The sequence below is a fragment of the Chiloscyllium punctatum genome, chromosome 43 (assembly GCF_047496795.1).
Source record: "Chiloscyllium punctatum isolate Juve2018m chromosome 43, sChiPun1.3, whole genome shotgun sequence".
Lineage (NCBI taxonomy): Eukaryota > Metazoa > Chordata > Chondrichthyes > Orectolobiformes > Hemiscylliidae > Chiloscyllium > Chiloscyllium punctatum.
Window position 1 is genome coordinate 37,233,742 of NC_092781.1, and position 15,387 is coordinate 37,249,128.

Genomic DNA, 15,387 nt, shown 5'->3' on the forward strand with positions numbered 1-15,387 from the left:
TTTTGACACTTTTCCTGTTTTGAGTCTTTGTTTTCAAGAACGATTTGTTTGGATCATGGTGGATATTTATGTCTAAGGGATGTTACGTCTCTGGTTGAATCAGCTTCAGCTGTGTTCAACTGCAGCATTATGAGATGTTCTGGGATACGGTGATCATTCAGTGAGGGAGTACAGGAGGAAAGAGTTCTGTTTAATGTCACGGTAAGCAACATTTGCAGGTCCTGTGAATATCGGGTCTCAGTCCAGTTGTTATTTCCTTAATACTCATTCACAGGATTGAGCGCTTATTGATTTGGTTGATGTTTATTGTCCTCTCCTCTTATAAACATGAGGAGGTGGTGATGACCTTGTTAATCGCACAATGCTATGAGGAAGTATAATGCAGGTTTTGAACTCAGTGACCCTGAAGGAGCAATGATTATTTCCAAGTCAGGTTGTTGTGTGCTTTGGACGTGAATTGCAATTGGTTGTATCCATCTACATCTCCTGCCCATTCCTTCTATGTGGAAGTGGTTGTCCAGTTTGGAATATGTTGTGCCAGGATCTCAGGCAAATTTCTGCAGTGCATTTTGCAGACAGTACATGTTGCTGCTGCAGACTATCGGTGGTGGAAGGCATGCATATTTGTGGAAATGTTGCCAACTGAGTAGGCTGCTTTTGCATGAATGGTTGCAAATTGTCAAATATCCGTGGATTCTAAAAACGTGTTACGGCGCACAAAAAACATAACATGGATTTCACTGTACAGATGCAGCCAGATCTACGTTTTTCATGCAACTCTGCTTCTTTTTTTGTTTACAGATTAGATGTTATGTAGTGTGGAAACAGGCCCTACGGCCAAACAAGCCAACACCAACCCTCCAAAGAGCAACCCGAAAGTTATCCCTTCACCCAAAGCTTTCGGGCATTTTGCATGGCCAATTCAGCTAACCTGCACATCGGAGGACTGTGGGAGGAAACCGGAGAACCCGTAGGAAACCCACGGAGACACGGGAAAAACGCGCAAACTCCACACGGGCCCTTTCCCGAGGCGGGAATGTGAAGCCGGGCCCCTAGCGCTGTGAGGAAGCAGTGCTAACCATTGTGCCATCGTGCTGCTGAGTGGATTTGGAACTGCACCTGTCTGGACAAGTGGGGAATGATACGTCATTAAGGCCCACTTGTCCCTATTATATCGTGGACAGGTTTTGGGGACACAGGGGGTGCATTCATAGTTTTAACATTACCAATCTCTGTTCTGCTCTTACAGCGACAGTATTTATGCGCGTTTTTTGAATGAAGATTTGTAAATTGAAATTGAAATTTGTAAGTAAGAAATGACTTTGATTAAACCTAGAAAACAAAACAACAATTATTCCTTCAGCAGTATACGCATTTTGAATAAATGAAGACATTGTATAATGACAGTGCCTCCGCACAAATAATGATCACTGTCCTTTTTCAAACTTATTCACATTCATAATCTCGGCGGTGACATCCGCACGCTGCAACCCATGCGATTATACAGCTTCTAGTGGCATTCATTTGCCCAAGGTGGATGTATTGATAAGTTTTCGGGTTGTAATAAAAAAAATGTTGACTTTCTTAAGGTGAGCTTGAATGAACTCGAGACGCACAGCGCAATGACAGACTCAGAATATAATCTTTATGACTCTGCTCTATGTGTAAGTGTAGCACTGCACAACAGATCAGTCTTTGGCGTTTAATGTCCTAAGCGTGTTCACGTTTTTGTCTGTATCAAAATTATCTTTTGTGATCGGCATTTTTTGCTGAAAAGTTTATTTTACGCTGTCTGAATCAGAAATATCAAGTCAGCTCAAAGTCAACCTTACACTTTTCAAAGGCCTGTGGCATTACACGAAGAGATTCTGTTAAAGGGGAAAGTGAACACAGTTTTCAGTGGAAACCCAAACAGAAATTTCTGGAAAACATCAGGAAGTCTGAGAGAATCTATGGAGAGAAACGCAAGATAATATTTTGGGGTCGGTGACCCTTCTTCCGAACATGTGGGTCTTGGTTGGCTTTATTCATAGATTGAAAAGATATCACAAGTTATAGTGGTTAAATCGAAGATACAATATTTTCACATTCACGCCAGAGGAATACTGTCATCAAATCACTTTTATCGCTCTGTTTACTTCATGTGGAATGTTTGCATTGTTGAGTTTTTCATTAATCTTAGTTATTTGACTCAGTTGCTTTGTCACACTGCCAGCTTGTCAGGCCAGACAGAGAGCATTCCTTTCACCTTTTAATTTAGAAACCATTCATCTGGCCACACTGAGTATTGAAGAGCTGCTGGCTTTCAAGGATGGCACTTTGGTCTGTGGAAAAAAATCCCTGGTGACACAGTCGTCTTATGTTCTAAAATGCTGCTATCTCTCTGCAGTTGTCTGTGCAGGATGTGGAATTTAAAAAATGCTGCTTATCGGCTACAGTCAGTGACTTTTGTGGGCATATGTACTGTAAAAACTTAATGTGAATATATTAACTAGTTACTTATCACTTCTGCTCAACCATGGTGTCGATTCAGCAAACATACCAATGGAATTTGGAATGAACTCACAGATCTCTTTTTATCTCCCTACATATGTAATCTGTAGTCCTCCAAAGAAATTGTGTAGTACATCTGAAACCGAGTGCACATTGGAGACTTCGGTGAGTGAGGGATTTTAGACAATCCTTTCTTTTATTAATTTGTCACTCTGCAGCTGAACAGGAGCTGAAAGTTGACTTTCAGAAAGCCATCAAAAAGTCAGCTCTGTGAACACTTCCAAACCCCAAAAGCATGAAGTTATGAAAAAATGACATGGAACCTTAGAGAAATGTGTTCGTGAGTGAATGGCGATTGTTCACTTGCTTTTTCTTTAAAAGATCCAGGATATATTTTCATACTTTTTCCCTTATCTTTTCTTATGATTCAGAGCATTAATAATTTTGAGTGAGAGTACATAGTTTTATCGTTATCAATTACTTTAAAAAATTGAAGCTTCATGAAATGGTAATGGCAGAACAGGTGATGTGTGGTGACTGTCGGGTGTGGGATTTATGCGGGCTATTGGATAAAGGATAAGTTAATCTTGAAGATATTCTCCTTCGAGTTCATAAGTTACTGACCAAGATGAAGACAATGCGGTGCACCAGTGAGGTTTCAATGTACATTTGATACTTTCTTTGAGGTGGCAGCAACAGTGTTAAGGTTATGGTCTTCCAATTTGATCAATAATGATGTAAGGTAGGGTGCAGGTGGCATAGCTCTGGGGACCGAAGAGGTGGAGGAGACAACGCCTTTCCTGTTATTCAGCAGATGTTTGGTTCTTCCACCATCTTTGGAGGAGTTTGATGATTGAGGGATGGATGACCTCACGGACCACTGCACCATAATTGAGTAAGACATTACCTTCTGGAGAAGAATAATGAAATGTAGGATGAGGAAACAGTACAGTGAAGGGTATTGAATGTTGTTTTTTCTGCAGTATTGAGCAAGAGTCCAGACTGTTGTCCAGCCATTGAAAGGATTAGGAAAGCTGTTCAGGTAAGAAAAGGAACATAGAATGGAAGGGGGGAGGGGTCATTATTTTGAAGTTGACATTTCAATACCAAACATGACAAAGTGAGGACTGTAGATGCTGGCTTCCAGAGTCGAGATTGTGGTGCTGAACATTTCCTGATTGGGGATTTGTGTCCGACACGACGATTCTCCTGCTCCTCGACAGCAGTCTGCGCGGCTGTACTTTTCCAGCAGTACACTCTCGTTGTACGTACCAATGACTCATTCAGAACGAGGAATTGGTCCTGTACAATTATTGTGAGGAACGTCGTACAAAATTAAGAAGCCAAATTTCAAATTAACAGTTGTCCACGAAAGTGGAAAACTGAAAATGCATGGGGTACCAAAAGCAGCCAACGTAAAGCTAAGCAGATGAAAAACATTGAAAAGACAAGTGTGAAGACTTTGTGTTTATTGTGATGAGCATTTGCAGTAAAGTAAATTAAGCAGTTGTGTAAATACATATACACGGTTATGGTGTAGTTATGCTGACATTGATATGACTGCAGAGCGGGCGGCACGGTGGTACAGTGGTAAGCACTGCTGCCTCACAGCGCCAGAGACCCGGGTTCAGTTCCCGCCTCAGACTGTGTGGAGTTTGCACGTTCTCCCCGTGTCTGCATGGGTTTCCTCTGGGTGCTCCGGTTTCCTCCCACAGTCCAAAGATGTGCAGATCAGGTGAATTGGCCATGCTAAATTGCCCATAGTGTTAGGTAAGGGGTAGATGTAGGGGTATGCGTGGATTGCGCTTCGGCGGGGCGGGGTGGACTTGTTGGGCCGAATCGCCTGTTTCCACACTGTAATTAATCTAATCTAAAAAAAATATAGGAGCTGACTATCTCATGAGTCGTCAACCAAAAGTGGAAAGGAGGTAGGGTGGCACAGTTCGGAAAGGATTCATATAAATCCAACACTGAAGTAGGATATTGGTCAGGGAAGTCATGATACTGAGTTGACATAGATGAAGATAACAAAGATATGAAATTTTAATGGACAGAAATTATTTTGTGGGAGGGTTGTTTAACGACTGTAATAGAGTATTGCATATGTGAGAGAAGGCATGAACACAAATACCAGTGGTAGAGTTTGGTGCAATGAGAATACTTAGAAGATATCTGGATGGGTGTGTGAATAGGAAGGGTTTAGAGGGATATGCATCAGTGCTGGCAAATGGGACTAGATAAATTGAGGCTACCTGCTCAGCATGGAAATGTTGACCGACGGACCAGTTTCCATGCTGTCCATGTTGGTGATTCATTGACCATACTGTCTGCTTGTGACTCCACTTTCAAGGAACTCTGCATCTGCACCCATAGGTCTCTTGGTTCAACAACGTTCCCCAGGGTATATTATTTCGTGTATAAGCCCTGCCCAGATTGCCTGAAAAAAATGCAGCACTTCACATTTACCGAAATTAAAATCCATCTGTCATTTTCGGCTCATTGATTCATCTGATCAACGTCCCATTTACTGTGGGATAGTCTTCACTCTCCACTGCACTCCGAAATTTGTGTCATCTACCAAATTGGAAAACCACCCATCCAAAAGAACTATCCTTCCCGCATCTAATCGCAGCACCACCCGCCCCATCTGTCACACTGACACAACGCTCTGACTCGCTGTGAAACAAATGACCCCCTGAAGTCACAATCCTAAACACTCAATAACCATCAAATGTTGCAGTTCGCAGCATTCCTCGTCATTTTCAGTCTGACTTACGGACCCTTAACACAGTATACTCTTCGCCATCACCCACCAATCTTTATCCCATCAGCGAGCCAATCCCTCAAACCCAGCTTCCAACTGACGTGCCTCTCTCGCCACGCGTCATATGTGAACTGAAGACTTCACGCACACATTGTATATACCCCTGCTGTCTATATCTCTGACAATACGAGAAATCAGAAACAGTGAGGCAGAATTGGGCATGAATAAGACTTCCACCACAGTCTTGTACTCTGATTGAAAATATATTCTACAGAATGATTGATTCAGAGATCTCTGCGTGAAATGAAGATCTCATAGAACATAGAACATAGAACAATACACCGCAGTACAGGACCTTTGGCCCTCGATGTTGCGCCGATCCAAGTCCACCTAACCTACACTGGTCTTCAGGTCATGCGAATTAAAGAATAGGATGAAGGCCATTTTACTCAAGTTTTGGTTTAACAGATTGTTGCTGAAAAATGTATTGCTGGAAAAGCGCAGCAGGTCAGTCAGCATCCAAGGAGAATCTCCTGCTCCTTGACTGCTGCCTGACCTGCATCGCATTTCCAGCAACACATTTTTCAGCTCTGATCTCCAGCATCTACAGTCCTCACTTTCTCCTAGTTGACTTTAATAGATTGTTCTTTGTAATTAAAAGCACAATTTCTAAATTTGAGGAAAGTTTCGAAGTAGGCAACAGTAAATTATGGGAACTGTTCAAATAAAATGGGCAAAATGGACTAACGATTGTCAAATTAATTTCGATACTCATAATTTTGTGACTACATGTTTTGTTGCATGGCATGGAGACCCAGCCCTTTTCAATACTGAAAATGTCAAACTAGACTTAAAACATTCACTCTGTTTCTCACTCCATAGATTTTGTAGACTTTCTGAGTTTCCCCAGAATTTATTTGAGGCTGTCCTGCATCCCTGAGTCCAACTACATTCTACTCTCCATTTAATAACATTCTGCTTTCCTGCTTACTCAACGAAATGGAGAATCGACCACTTTGCCATATTTTATTCCATCTCCCAAATATCTGTCTCCCGAGAAATTCTCTCCGTGACTTTGCACGCAGTTTGTGTCCTCTTTCCAATTTACATTGCAGATTTCTTAAGATTTGGCTGTTAAAGACTCTGTTCATTCATTATGTTACCGTTATAGCTAACAGACAGATGATATTCCATATTCAATTGCTGCGGCATTCCACGCATTGCAACTTGCCAACTTAGAAGTTATCTTTCATCCCAACTCTCTGTCTGCTATTTGTTCGCTAACTCTCTATTTCCACTGATATACAACTCTGTCAGTGTGAGCTCTTACGTCTTTCATCTCTAACAATTTTGAACATTTTTAGCTACCGAAACACAATACTATCCTGCGTCCTATGATTTCCAACCTGCAGTTATATCCTCAAAATCGTTTGAACAAATGGAATTTCCTTTCAGAAAACGACGTTGATTGACCTTGCTGAAAGTGTGATATTTAAAGGTGCTGTTATTCTTTACTTTCCATATCCCATACGGTTACCTTGAAAGTCCCACATTCTTGTGCTAAGGCCTTTCCTGAGAAATGGTGACCCCTATGTTTAACTATGACATGCCATCTGCGTCCACTGAGAGAGTGGAAACCCATGGTCCTTAGCCATTTTGTGACTTTACTTAATATTTATGCTGTCTTGCATTCCACCAGGGGAAGCCACAGGTGAGAATCCAATGGAGTTGAGAGTAGCCATTGTTATCCCACTATGTAAGGAAGGTCATAGTGATATGTATGGAAATTACAGACCTGTGAGCCTCACATTGTTTGCAGAGAAACGATGGGAAAAGATTCTCAGAGGTAGGATCTGTAGGCATTTAGAAGCAAATGGACTTATGGAGGATAGACTCAATATATTTATGTTGGGACGGTCACACTTCACGAACGTGGTCGATTTTTTTAGGGTTTGAGAAAGTTACTTGATGAGGGAATAATAGTTGATGCTGTCGACAAAAACTTTTGTAAAAGTTTTGATAAGGTCCCTCATGGCAGATTGGTATAAAAGGTGAAGTCACATTGTCTCAGGGGTGAGCTGGCAAGATATAAACAGACCTTGCTTACCCGAACAATGAAGAGTATAGCTGTGGAATTAATCAGAATTCATTTCAAAATTGTGGCTTATGACAAGTGAAATTCCACAGTATTCAGTGGTTTGACACCTGTCGTTTGTGATCTACATAAATGATTTGGAGGAAAACATGGCTGGCCAAATTAGTTAGTTTATGGACGACAAGGATTGGTGGTTTTGTGGACAGTGAGGATGACCTTCGGAGTAGACAGCAGGATATAAATCAGTCACTGCATGGGCAGAAAAATGGCAGGTGGAGTTGAGTTCGAAAAAGGTCAGTTGATGCATTAGGGAAGGTCAAGTACAGATGAAAAATATATAGTGAATGGAAGAATCATTAGGAGAGTTAGTATGGAGAGAGATCTGGGTTTCTGGTTCCGCAGATCATGGAAGGCAGCAGCGTATATCGATAGGTATTTAGAGAAATGCATATCGCATGCTTGGCTTCATTGAAAGGGCAGTAAATGTAAGGATGGAGAGATTATGCTTCAGCTTTACAGAACTTTACATCAGGCCGCACTCAGCATAATGTTCACACTTCTGTACACCACACTACCAGAAGGATGTCAATGCTATGGAGCGTGTACAGAAAATGTTTACTAACATGTTGCCTGGTATGGGGGACATTTTGGCTATGGCGAAAGGCTGTCGAGAATACTGAAATGCAAGTTAAGAGACTAGATAGGACTGAGGTTCACAAGTAGGTGGTGTCGCAATTCTGGAAGTGTGAAAATAAATACGTCCCCTGGATTGGATAGGATTTATCCTCGGATCCTGGGAAACAAGGAGGAGGTTTCATTGGCGACGGGAATACTGCCAGAAGACTGGAGGATGGCAAATGTTCTCCCCTTGGTCAAGAAGGCTAGTAGAGACAACTCTTATAATTATAGACAAGTGAGCCTTTCATTTCCTGTGAGTGAAATGTTGGGACAGTTTATAAACGACAGGATTTATAATCATCTGGAGACGAATCCGTTGATTGGGGATAGTCAACATGGTTTTGTGCAGAGGAGATCCATTCCGCACAAAACTTATTGAGTTCTATAAGATGGTGACCAACGAGTTGGATGAGGGTAAAGAGATTATGTGGTGTACATGGAATTCAGTAAGTCTTTTGATAAGGTTCCCCACGCCTGGCTATTCCAGAAAGTACTGAGGCATGGGATTCAGCATGATTTCATGGTTTAGATCAGAGATTGGCTCGTTAGGAGAAGATAGAGGGAGGCGGTTGTTGGGAAATGTGCTTACTGGGATTCCGTTAGTAGTGGTGTAATGCAAGGATCTGTTTTGGGGACACTGCTGTTTGTTATTTTTGGACATAATCTGGATGAGGGCGGACAAGCATATGATAGTAAATTTGCGAGTGACATTAAGGTCGCTGGAGTTGTGGATAGTGCTCATGTATATTACAAGGTACGGAGGGAGAAAGATAATCTGCAGAGATGGGCTGCGGAGCCAAATGTTAGTCAACGCACAAAAGTATGAGGGGTAACAGGAATAAATTTACTTGGCGAATGATAAGATTCCTGCAAGTGTAGATGAGCAGAGAGATCTCGGTGTCCATGTACAGAGATCCGTTAAAATAGCTATGCAGGTTAAGAAATTTGTTGATAAGGCATACGGGCTGTGTTCACTTTTATTGGCAGAGGAATTGAGTTTCGTAGCCACGAGGAAATGTTGCAGCTGTACAAAATTGTGGTGTGTCCTCATTTCGAATATTGCGTACAGTTCTTCTCACTGAATTGGAGGAAAAGTGTTTAAGCTTTGGAGAGGCTTTCGACGAGATTTACGTGAGTGTTGCCTGGTCTGGATGGAAGGTCTTATGATGAAAGGTTGAGGCAATTGAGGCTGTTTTGTCAGAGAAAAGAATGTTGAGAGGTGACTTAATTGAGACATAAGAGATAGTCAGAGAGGTAGACAGAGTGGAGACTGACAGCCTTTATTACTCAAATGGCTAGCACGACGGGACATCTTTAAATTGTGGGGCTGTACCTTAGAGAGAGGACGAATGAGAGAGGTAGTTCCTTTTCTGAGACAGTAGTAAAGGTGGGGAATGTACTGCTTACGACAGCAGCTGACCCGTCAGCGTTAAGGGCATTTAAATGGTCATTTGAAAAACGTACGGATGAATGCATTATTGTGTAGGGTAGATGTGCTTTACTTTTGTTGCAGAGGTCGGTGCAACGAGGGCCGAAGGGTCCGTGCTGTGCTGTAATTTTCTATGTGTTATATTCATTATCACGGAGACTGGGTTTGCTTTTTGGGGGTGACCTGTCAGATAATAGGACATGGATGGCATGGATCGAATGGTGACTAGGAGACCTTTTTCCCAGGGGGGAGGGGTCAGTTACTCGGGGAAACATGCGGAGCGGGCGTGCATTTTAAAAGAGGCAAGTATTTCACACAAATTGATGAGTGCCGAGAGCGCTTTCTAACAGAGTTGGTGGAAGCAGACACAATGGCAGTACCTGGTAGAAAACAAGTATAGGAACGGAGGTTGAGGGTCATGGTTCCTCTAAGTGAAGACAATTCATTGGTAACGGGCAATATGTGTCAACACAGGCTTGAAGGGCCGATAGGCCTGTTGCTGTGTGGTAACAGTCGTTACTCTTTGTTCTATTTTAGCCAATGACATCATATTTCCTAACTTGCATAAATCTTCCAATTTGCTATTCTTCTCCTTTTTGCGAATTGCCCTATTTGCAGATTTCCATCAGCGAAAACAATTCCTGAACCGCAATGATATTGCCACTATTGTACCCATTATCACTGAAGTAGCTATATTTAAAACGTTCAGATATAATCATTCAGATCCAGGAGAATGTCCGACTTTAATCTCATTTGCCTTCTGAGTAATTGTTCCTTCAGTGATCAAGGTAATTCGTTCCCTTTACTTCTTGATTATGAATCTTTTTGTTTTGTTGTTTTTAACATGAAACTGGATATTTGTTCAAATTCCCTGCTACTTTCGTCCTTTCTATTATTCATGGGCAAATCACATCATCGAAATAATCAATATTTCAGCTAGCTTCTTCCTTTAAATAAGTATTAAAATCCTTGCTTTCACTTTCTATTTTCTTATTTGTCATTAGCATTCATATTCTTGTTCTCTTCATCAATATTTGTCATTTGTAAGTTTCTACTTTTTTAATCTCCTAATCGATCTTTGCACAGATGATGATCAATTTCTTTAGACGAGGCGTGAATTTGATATTTAGCAATAAATAGTGTATTCTTCTCTTACAGTCTACATCATTCAATAGTTCCTTGATAAGAATACCTAAATGTTCCCTTAACTGTATCCCACTATTTATCCAGTCTCTTACCTCACCTTTTTTTTCCATCACCAACTGTGGTAAACGCTGTCATCACCTTCTTGTGCTTGATCTTCTTTCAGTTTCAGGCACTCGCTTGATAACCAAGATTTTCAATTTTACATTACATATGAATTTCCGGAAAGCTGTGACCATTTTTGTTGAACGAATCATTTATTGTATGATTATTGATGATCCTGTCTCGTTTCATACATACCAGGACGAAAATAGTTTGTTCTCCAGTTGATTCTAGAACAAATTCTTCGAAGAAATCTTATAAGTAAACCCCATGAATTCAACCGCAACGCTATATTTATCAACTTGATTCATCCAATCAACGTGAATTTTAAAATTGTAATGACTAATTTGGTACCTTTCTTACAAAGTCCCACAATTCCTTGGTTTGCACTCTCCATCTATGCTCTTAAGAAACACAGGAATAAGACCTACCAGAGACTTATTTTCCTTTCTCATCACCACACATATTCATCCACAAAACAATTTCTCACTATTTCACTGACATCCGATGGTTTTAAACATGAAACAGTGCAGCAAATAAACTAGCCCTTCAGACCACCATGGTTGCACCTACCATGATGCCCTTCTAATTTAATCTAATCTGATTTCACATGTTCTGTGACCCTCCATATCTTGCCTGTTCATGTGTCTGCCTAAATTTCTCTTAATGTCGATATTGCATCTTCTTCTAGCACCTCAACTGGCAGAATTTTCCATGCATGTACCAGCCTCTGTGTTAAAAAAAACAACAAATTGTTGCATCTCGTTTCAACTTTCCCTTTTCACATTGAAGCCTATCAAACGAGCTGGCCAAATTCCCTCCGCTTTGGTCGTTGACTTCGTGAACATGAAGGATTCTTGAATACTCAGTTGAATGGTCCCTTCCGTGACCATTTTGGAACCACACCTCCGAAACTACTTTCATGTCATACCCATTGTTTTGTGACTTTTTACATCAACATTTTAAAAATGCTGCACACATTCAATTTCGGAATTCTATCATTAATTCTATCTTTTTACTGAGGACATACGAGTTTTTCAAGTTAGATTTTTTTTCCGGTATCTTTCCATTTTGATTGCATTGGTTCAATTTCTTCCTTCCCTTTCAACTCGCGATTTACATGTTGTCTTCAAATTTTTTTTTGCAATGTCTAAAGTGACAGAAGATAACGATATAATAGGTCCACCTGTTCTTGATTTCCTGTTGCTAATCCTACAGTCATGCCCTCTAAGGATTCATTGCTCAATGTAAGGTTGAATGAAATGAAATCATTACGACATGAGTTGTTGAATGATTATACCTGTGGACCGTGAGTCAAATAACTTTCATCACACGAAGGCAATTTATGGAAAAGTATGATTTCATTTTACCGTGTTCTTTCCAATAATTGGTTTTAAATTTGAAACGTCATTAATTTGATCAATCTAGTGCTGGAATATTCCAATCCACTGACGATGCCTCATGAAGGCGAATTACATTAAACTTTCAACATTGGATGAATTGTTGGAATTTTCTTGTTTGTATTATTTGTCCAATTTATATTGTTCCTTCTCAGAATAAGGAAGCAGCTAACTTGAAAATTACAAAACTCCCTGTCTAAACCCCACTGTTTTTGCCTATTAGATTGTCCATCATGAACTTCTGGCTCTTTCTGGGCAGTGTGGCTGTATATATTCTGGCTGCAGCCTCAACAGGCATACTTGATTCGAAATTGGATGAAGACTGGAAAAATTGGAAATCACAACATGGGAACCAGTACACCAAGGTAAAAGGAGAGTCTGTCATGTTAAGCTCGCTCAGAATAGGAATGGTCTGCACACAGTTGGCAGAGATTGAGAATATGTAGCTGCAGTCAATGAGAGGTATCTCTTGAGTGAAGTGAGATTGAGAAAATATTGATCTTTAAATTCAATGGGCATTCTCCAAGTTTCTAACTTCATTAGAGAACTGACCAAACACAAAGTGAATCAGGAGCGACTTAGTGTATCTTAATTTATTCGGGTCCCGTTGCAGTCCTCTTGTATTTACTACAAATACCACAAACCTGCCTCTCGAAGATTAAGATCCATTCTTGGTGTCGAAGAGGCAATTATAAGTGGGGAACTTGGAGACAGAGGGATGGGGAAGCCGTCTGATCATCCCAAGCGGCCCATTCAATGAAGCGTCTCTTTGCCGACACCGACTTTACTATGCTGGCAGCTTAAGGCAGGTCTCTCACACAACTGATTAAGAAGGTTTATACATGCACAGTAATTGCCCATGTATTGGCCTCAGTTTTTTTCGCAAGGACGTGGCTTATTGAATTTCCTGCGTGCCACAGGCTTAATCTTACTTCAGACAGGGACAGGTGGTAGTGGAGAGAACGTATCCATTGTCAACGTCATTCATGACGGTCGATTAAACCATCCTGTTGTTCAGCTATTTTATTCTTACTATACTTTCAGCATGAATCTCTAGACTGGCCACTCGACAGGTATTGCTGTGGGTGCGTTATTTTGAGTGGGGTGAGGGGAACCTGATTAATAATTTTCAGATATGGGTCGGAGGATGGACCCTGACAGCAAAATGTTATTTCAAGTTTCACAAGCGGTTTATTAATGCTTCTGTATAATTTTATAAATGAAAGATGCTGGAGCCTGATTATATTAATCTCTTTATTCAGGATGAGGAGAGCTACAGGAGAATGATATGGGAGGACAACATGAGATACATCGAACATCACAACATCGAACATTCATTGGGAAAACGCACATCTAAAGTGGGAATGAACAAATTTGGAGCTCTGGTGTGTGTAGGATGTATCGTCTAGAATCTATTTGAGGGTGGTCATTGTGAAATTGTGAAGTTTTATAATTGTGAAGTTATATTCAGCTACAGGAGGAGCACTTGGACATTTGGTCCTCCAAACTGACTCAATCATTCAGTGCACTTAATGATTGATCTCCCTTTACTCCAAATTGGTGATTACTTCCTTCTCATTCCAGGTTTCCATACCTCGTAACTCCTCTAGAAATCAAAATCACCTCTCTCAAATTTGAATATATTCAATGACTCAAGTCTCCATTTCTCTCTGCGGAAGAGAAATCTAATGACTAACAATCCCCTGATTCGACAATGTTTGCTCACTTGCACGATCAGATTCTGCACAACTAAATTGCATTAAACAACACTGGCTGTCTTGAGCTCCCTCTATGGATGGCAGTCACACTATGGATACACCTCTATGTTGTTGAGTCTTCATAGATGCTGTCCATTATGATGTCTGGACGCCGGAGTTGCATTCTGCACTGTGGAGGCTGATCCCTTCGGCTACAATATTCTTCTTGAGACTGCTCGATCTCTGGCTCCGCCCTACCTAACACTGTTAAACGTTATCCCAAAGCAGTTAAACTAACCTGCTTTCCAAACAAATTAATGTACATGATCCTGCTCTCTGTATTATTGCTCCTCAGGACAGTTGGTCATTTCCCCTGTTCTTGGCATCTCAAACAAATGTAACTCATGACATCAGCATTACACCAGCATCCTATGAATTGAAAAGAAGTTAATTGAATTGAATTGGATTGTATTGAATTGAGATGAACTGAACTGAACTGAACTAAATTGAATTGAATTGAATCGAATTGAAATCAATGCGACGTGTACCGAGGCACAGTGAAAAGCTTTGTAATGCGAGCAACAAAGGCAGATCACAGACTTGAGTCGCATAGATAAGTAAGTAAAAGCGACAATGTCTACGCCAGGTTCTGTTCTCACATTTCCCATCAAGAAAATCATCCTCTCACCATTAGTCCTGTCAATCTTCTTCCAATCTTATTTCTTTCAGTATGATCAGCACTCATTCTCCTCATCTTTATTATGGAGTAGGCCCAGTCTGTCAAAGTGTTTCTCTTGTGATAACCCTTTACTTCGGAGAAATAGTTTTGATTAACCTGCTTCAAATTTCCTTCCAAATATATCCCCGTAATGAGTGAAATCAATGCTAATCACAGTGCCCCCTGTGTCGTCTGACTGACTTTGTCCAATCGCAACAAGACTTCCCCTCTTTAATGCTGTCTTTGTTCTGCATTAAAGGCAAATATTTATTTTCCCTCTTTAATAACTTGCTGGACCTATGTGCACACAAATGTTAATAATTGAACAAAGAGACAAAACTTTTTTTAACCAAAGGAAAGCCGATAGATTGTGTGCATTTGCAATTTTAAAAGACATGTCATGCAGTGCCACATCAGCTGTTGCTAAACAAAGTAATAGCTTATGGTTTAGTGCGTGACATATAGGCAATCGTAGAGGATTTATTCGCTAAACAAGAAACAGAGACTGGGATGATGGAAAGTGAAGACAGAAATAACCTGATTTTTCTTCTGGGATGGAGGGGAACAACTGCACCAAAGATTGTCTAGCGAGTGAAGACCAACCAGGCTGGGACTTTACTGAATGGGATTTATAAGAATGACAGTTAATCCCTTTGAAATTTACATGTTCTTACTGGGTTTTACAGGGTGAGTGCACAGATGATGTTGACGCGAATGACAGAGGCTAGGACTTGACATCATCAAATCACAATAGATGGACAGCATTTTGAAATCGATATGAGGAGGAATTCCTTCTCTCTGAGCCCTCAATGTCTTGGCAGGAAGATAGGATAGTGAAGAAAGCGTTTGTTATTCTCACCGATATTTG

The 15,387-nt window shown here is 40.8% G+C and overlaps 1 protein-coding gene across 1 annotated transcript in view; it reads left to right on the plus strand.

Moving 5' to 3' along the window:
* Window positions 1-2,612: 2,612 nt before the first annotated feature.
* Window positions 2,613-15,387, plus strand: part of LOC140466518 (procathepsin L-like) — a 32,900-nt gene continuing 20,125 nt past the window's right edge. The window contains exons 1-3 of the mRNA XM_072561995.1: window positions 2,613-2,658; window positions 12,328-12,469; window positions 13,367-13,489. Of these exons, the coding sequence (XP_072418096.1) occupies window positions 12,338-12,469; window positions 13,367-13,489 (255 nt within the window). The 5' untranslated portion in view covers window positions 2,613-2,658; window positions 12,328-12,337. The remainder of the gene's footprint in view (window positions 2,659-12,327; window positions 12,470-13,366; window positions 13,490-15,387) is intronic.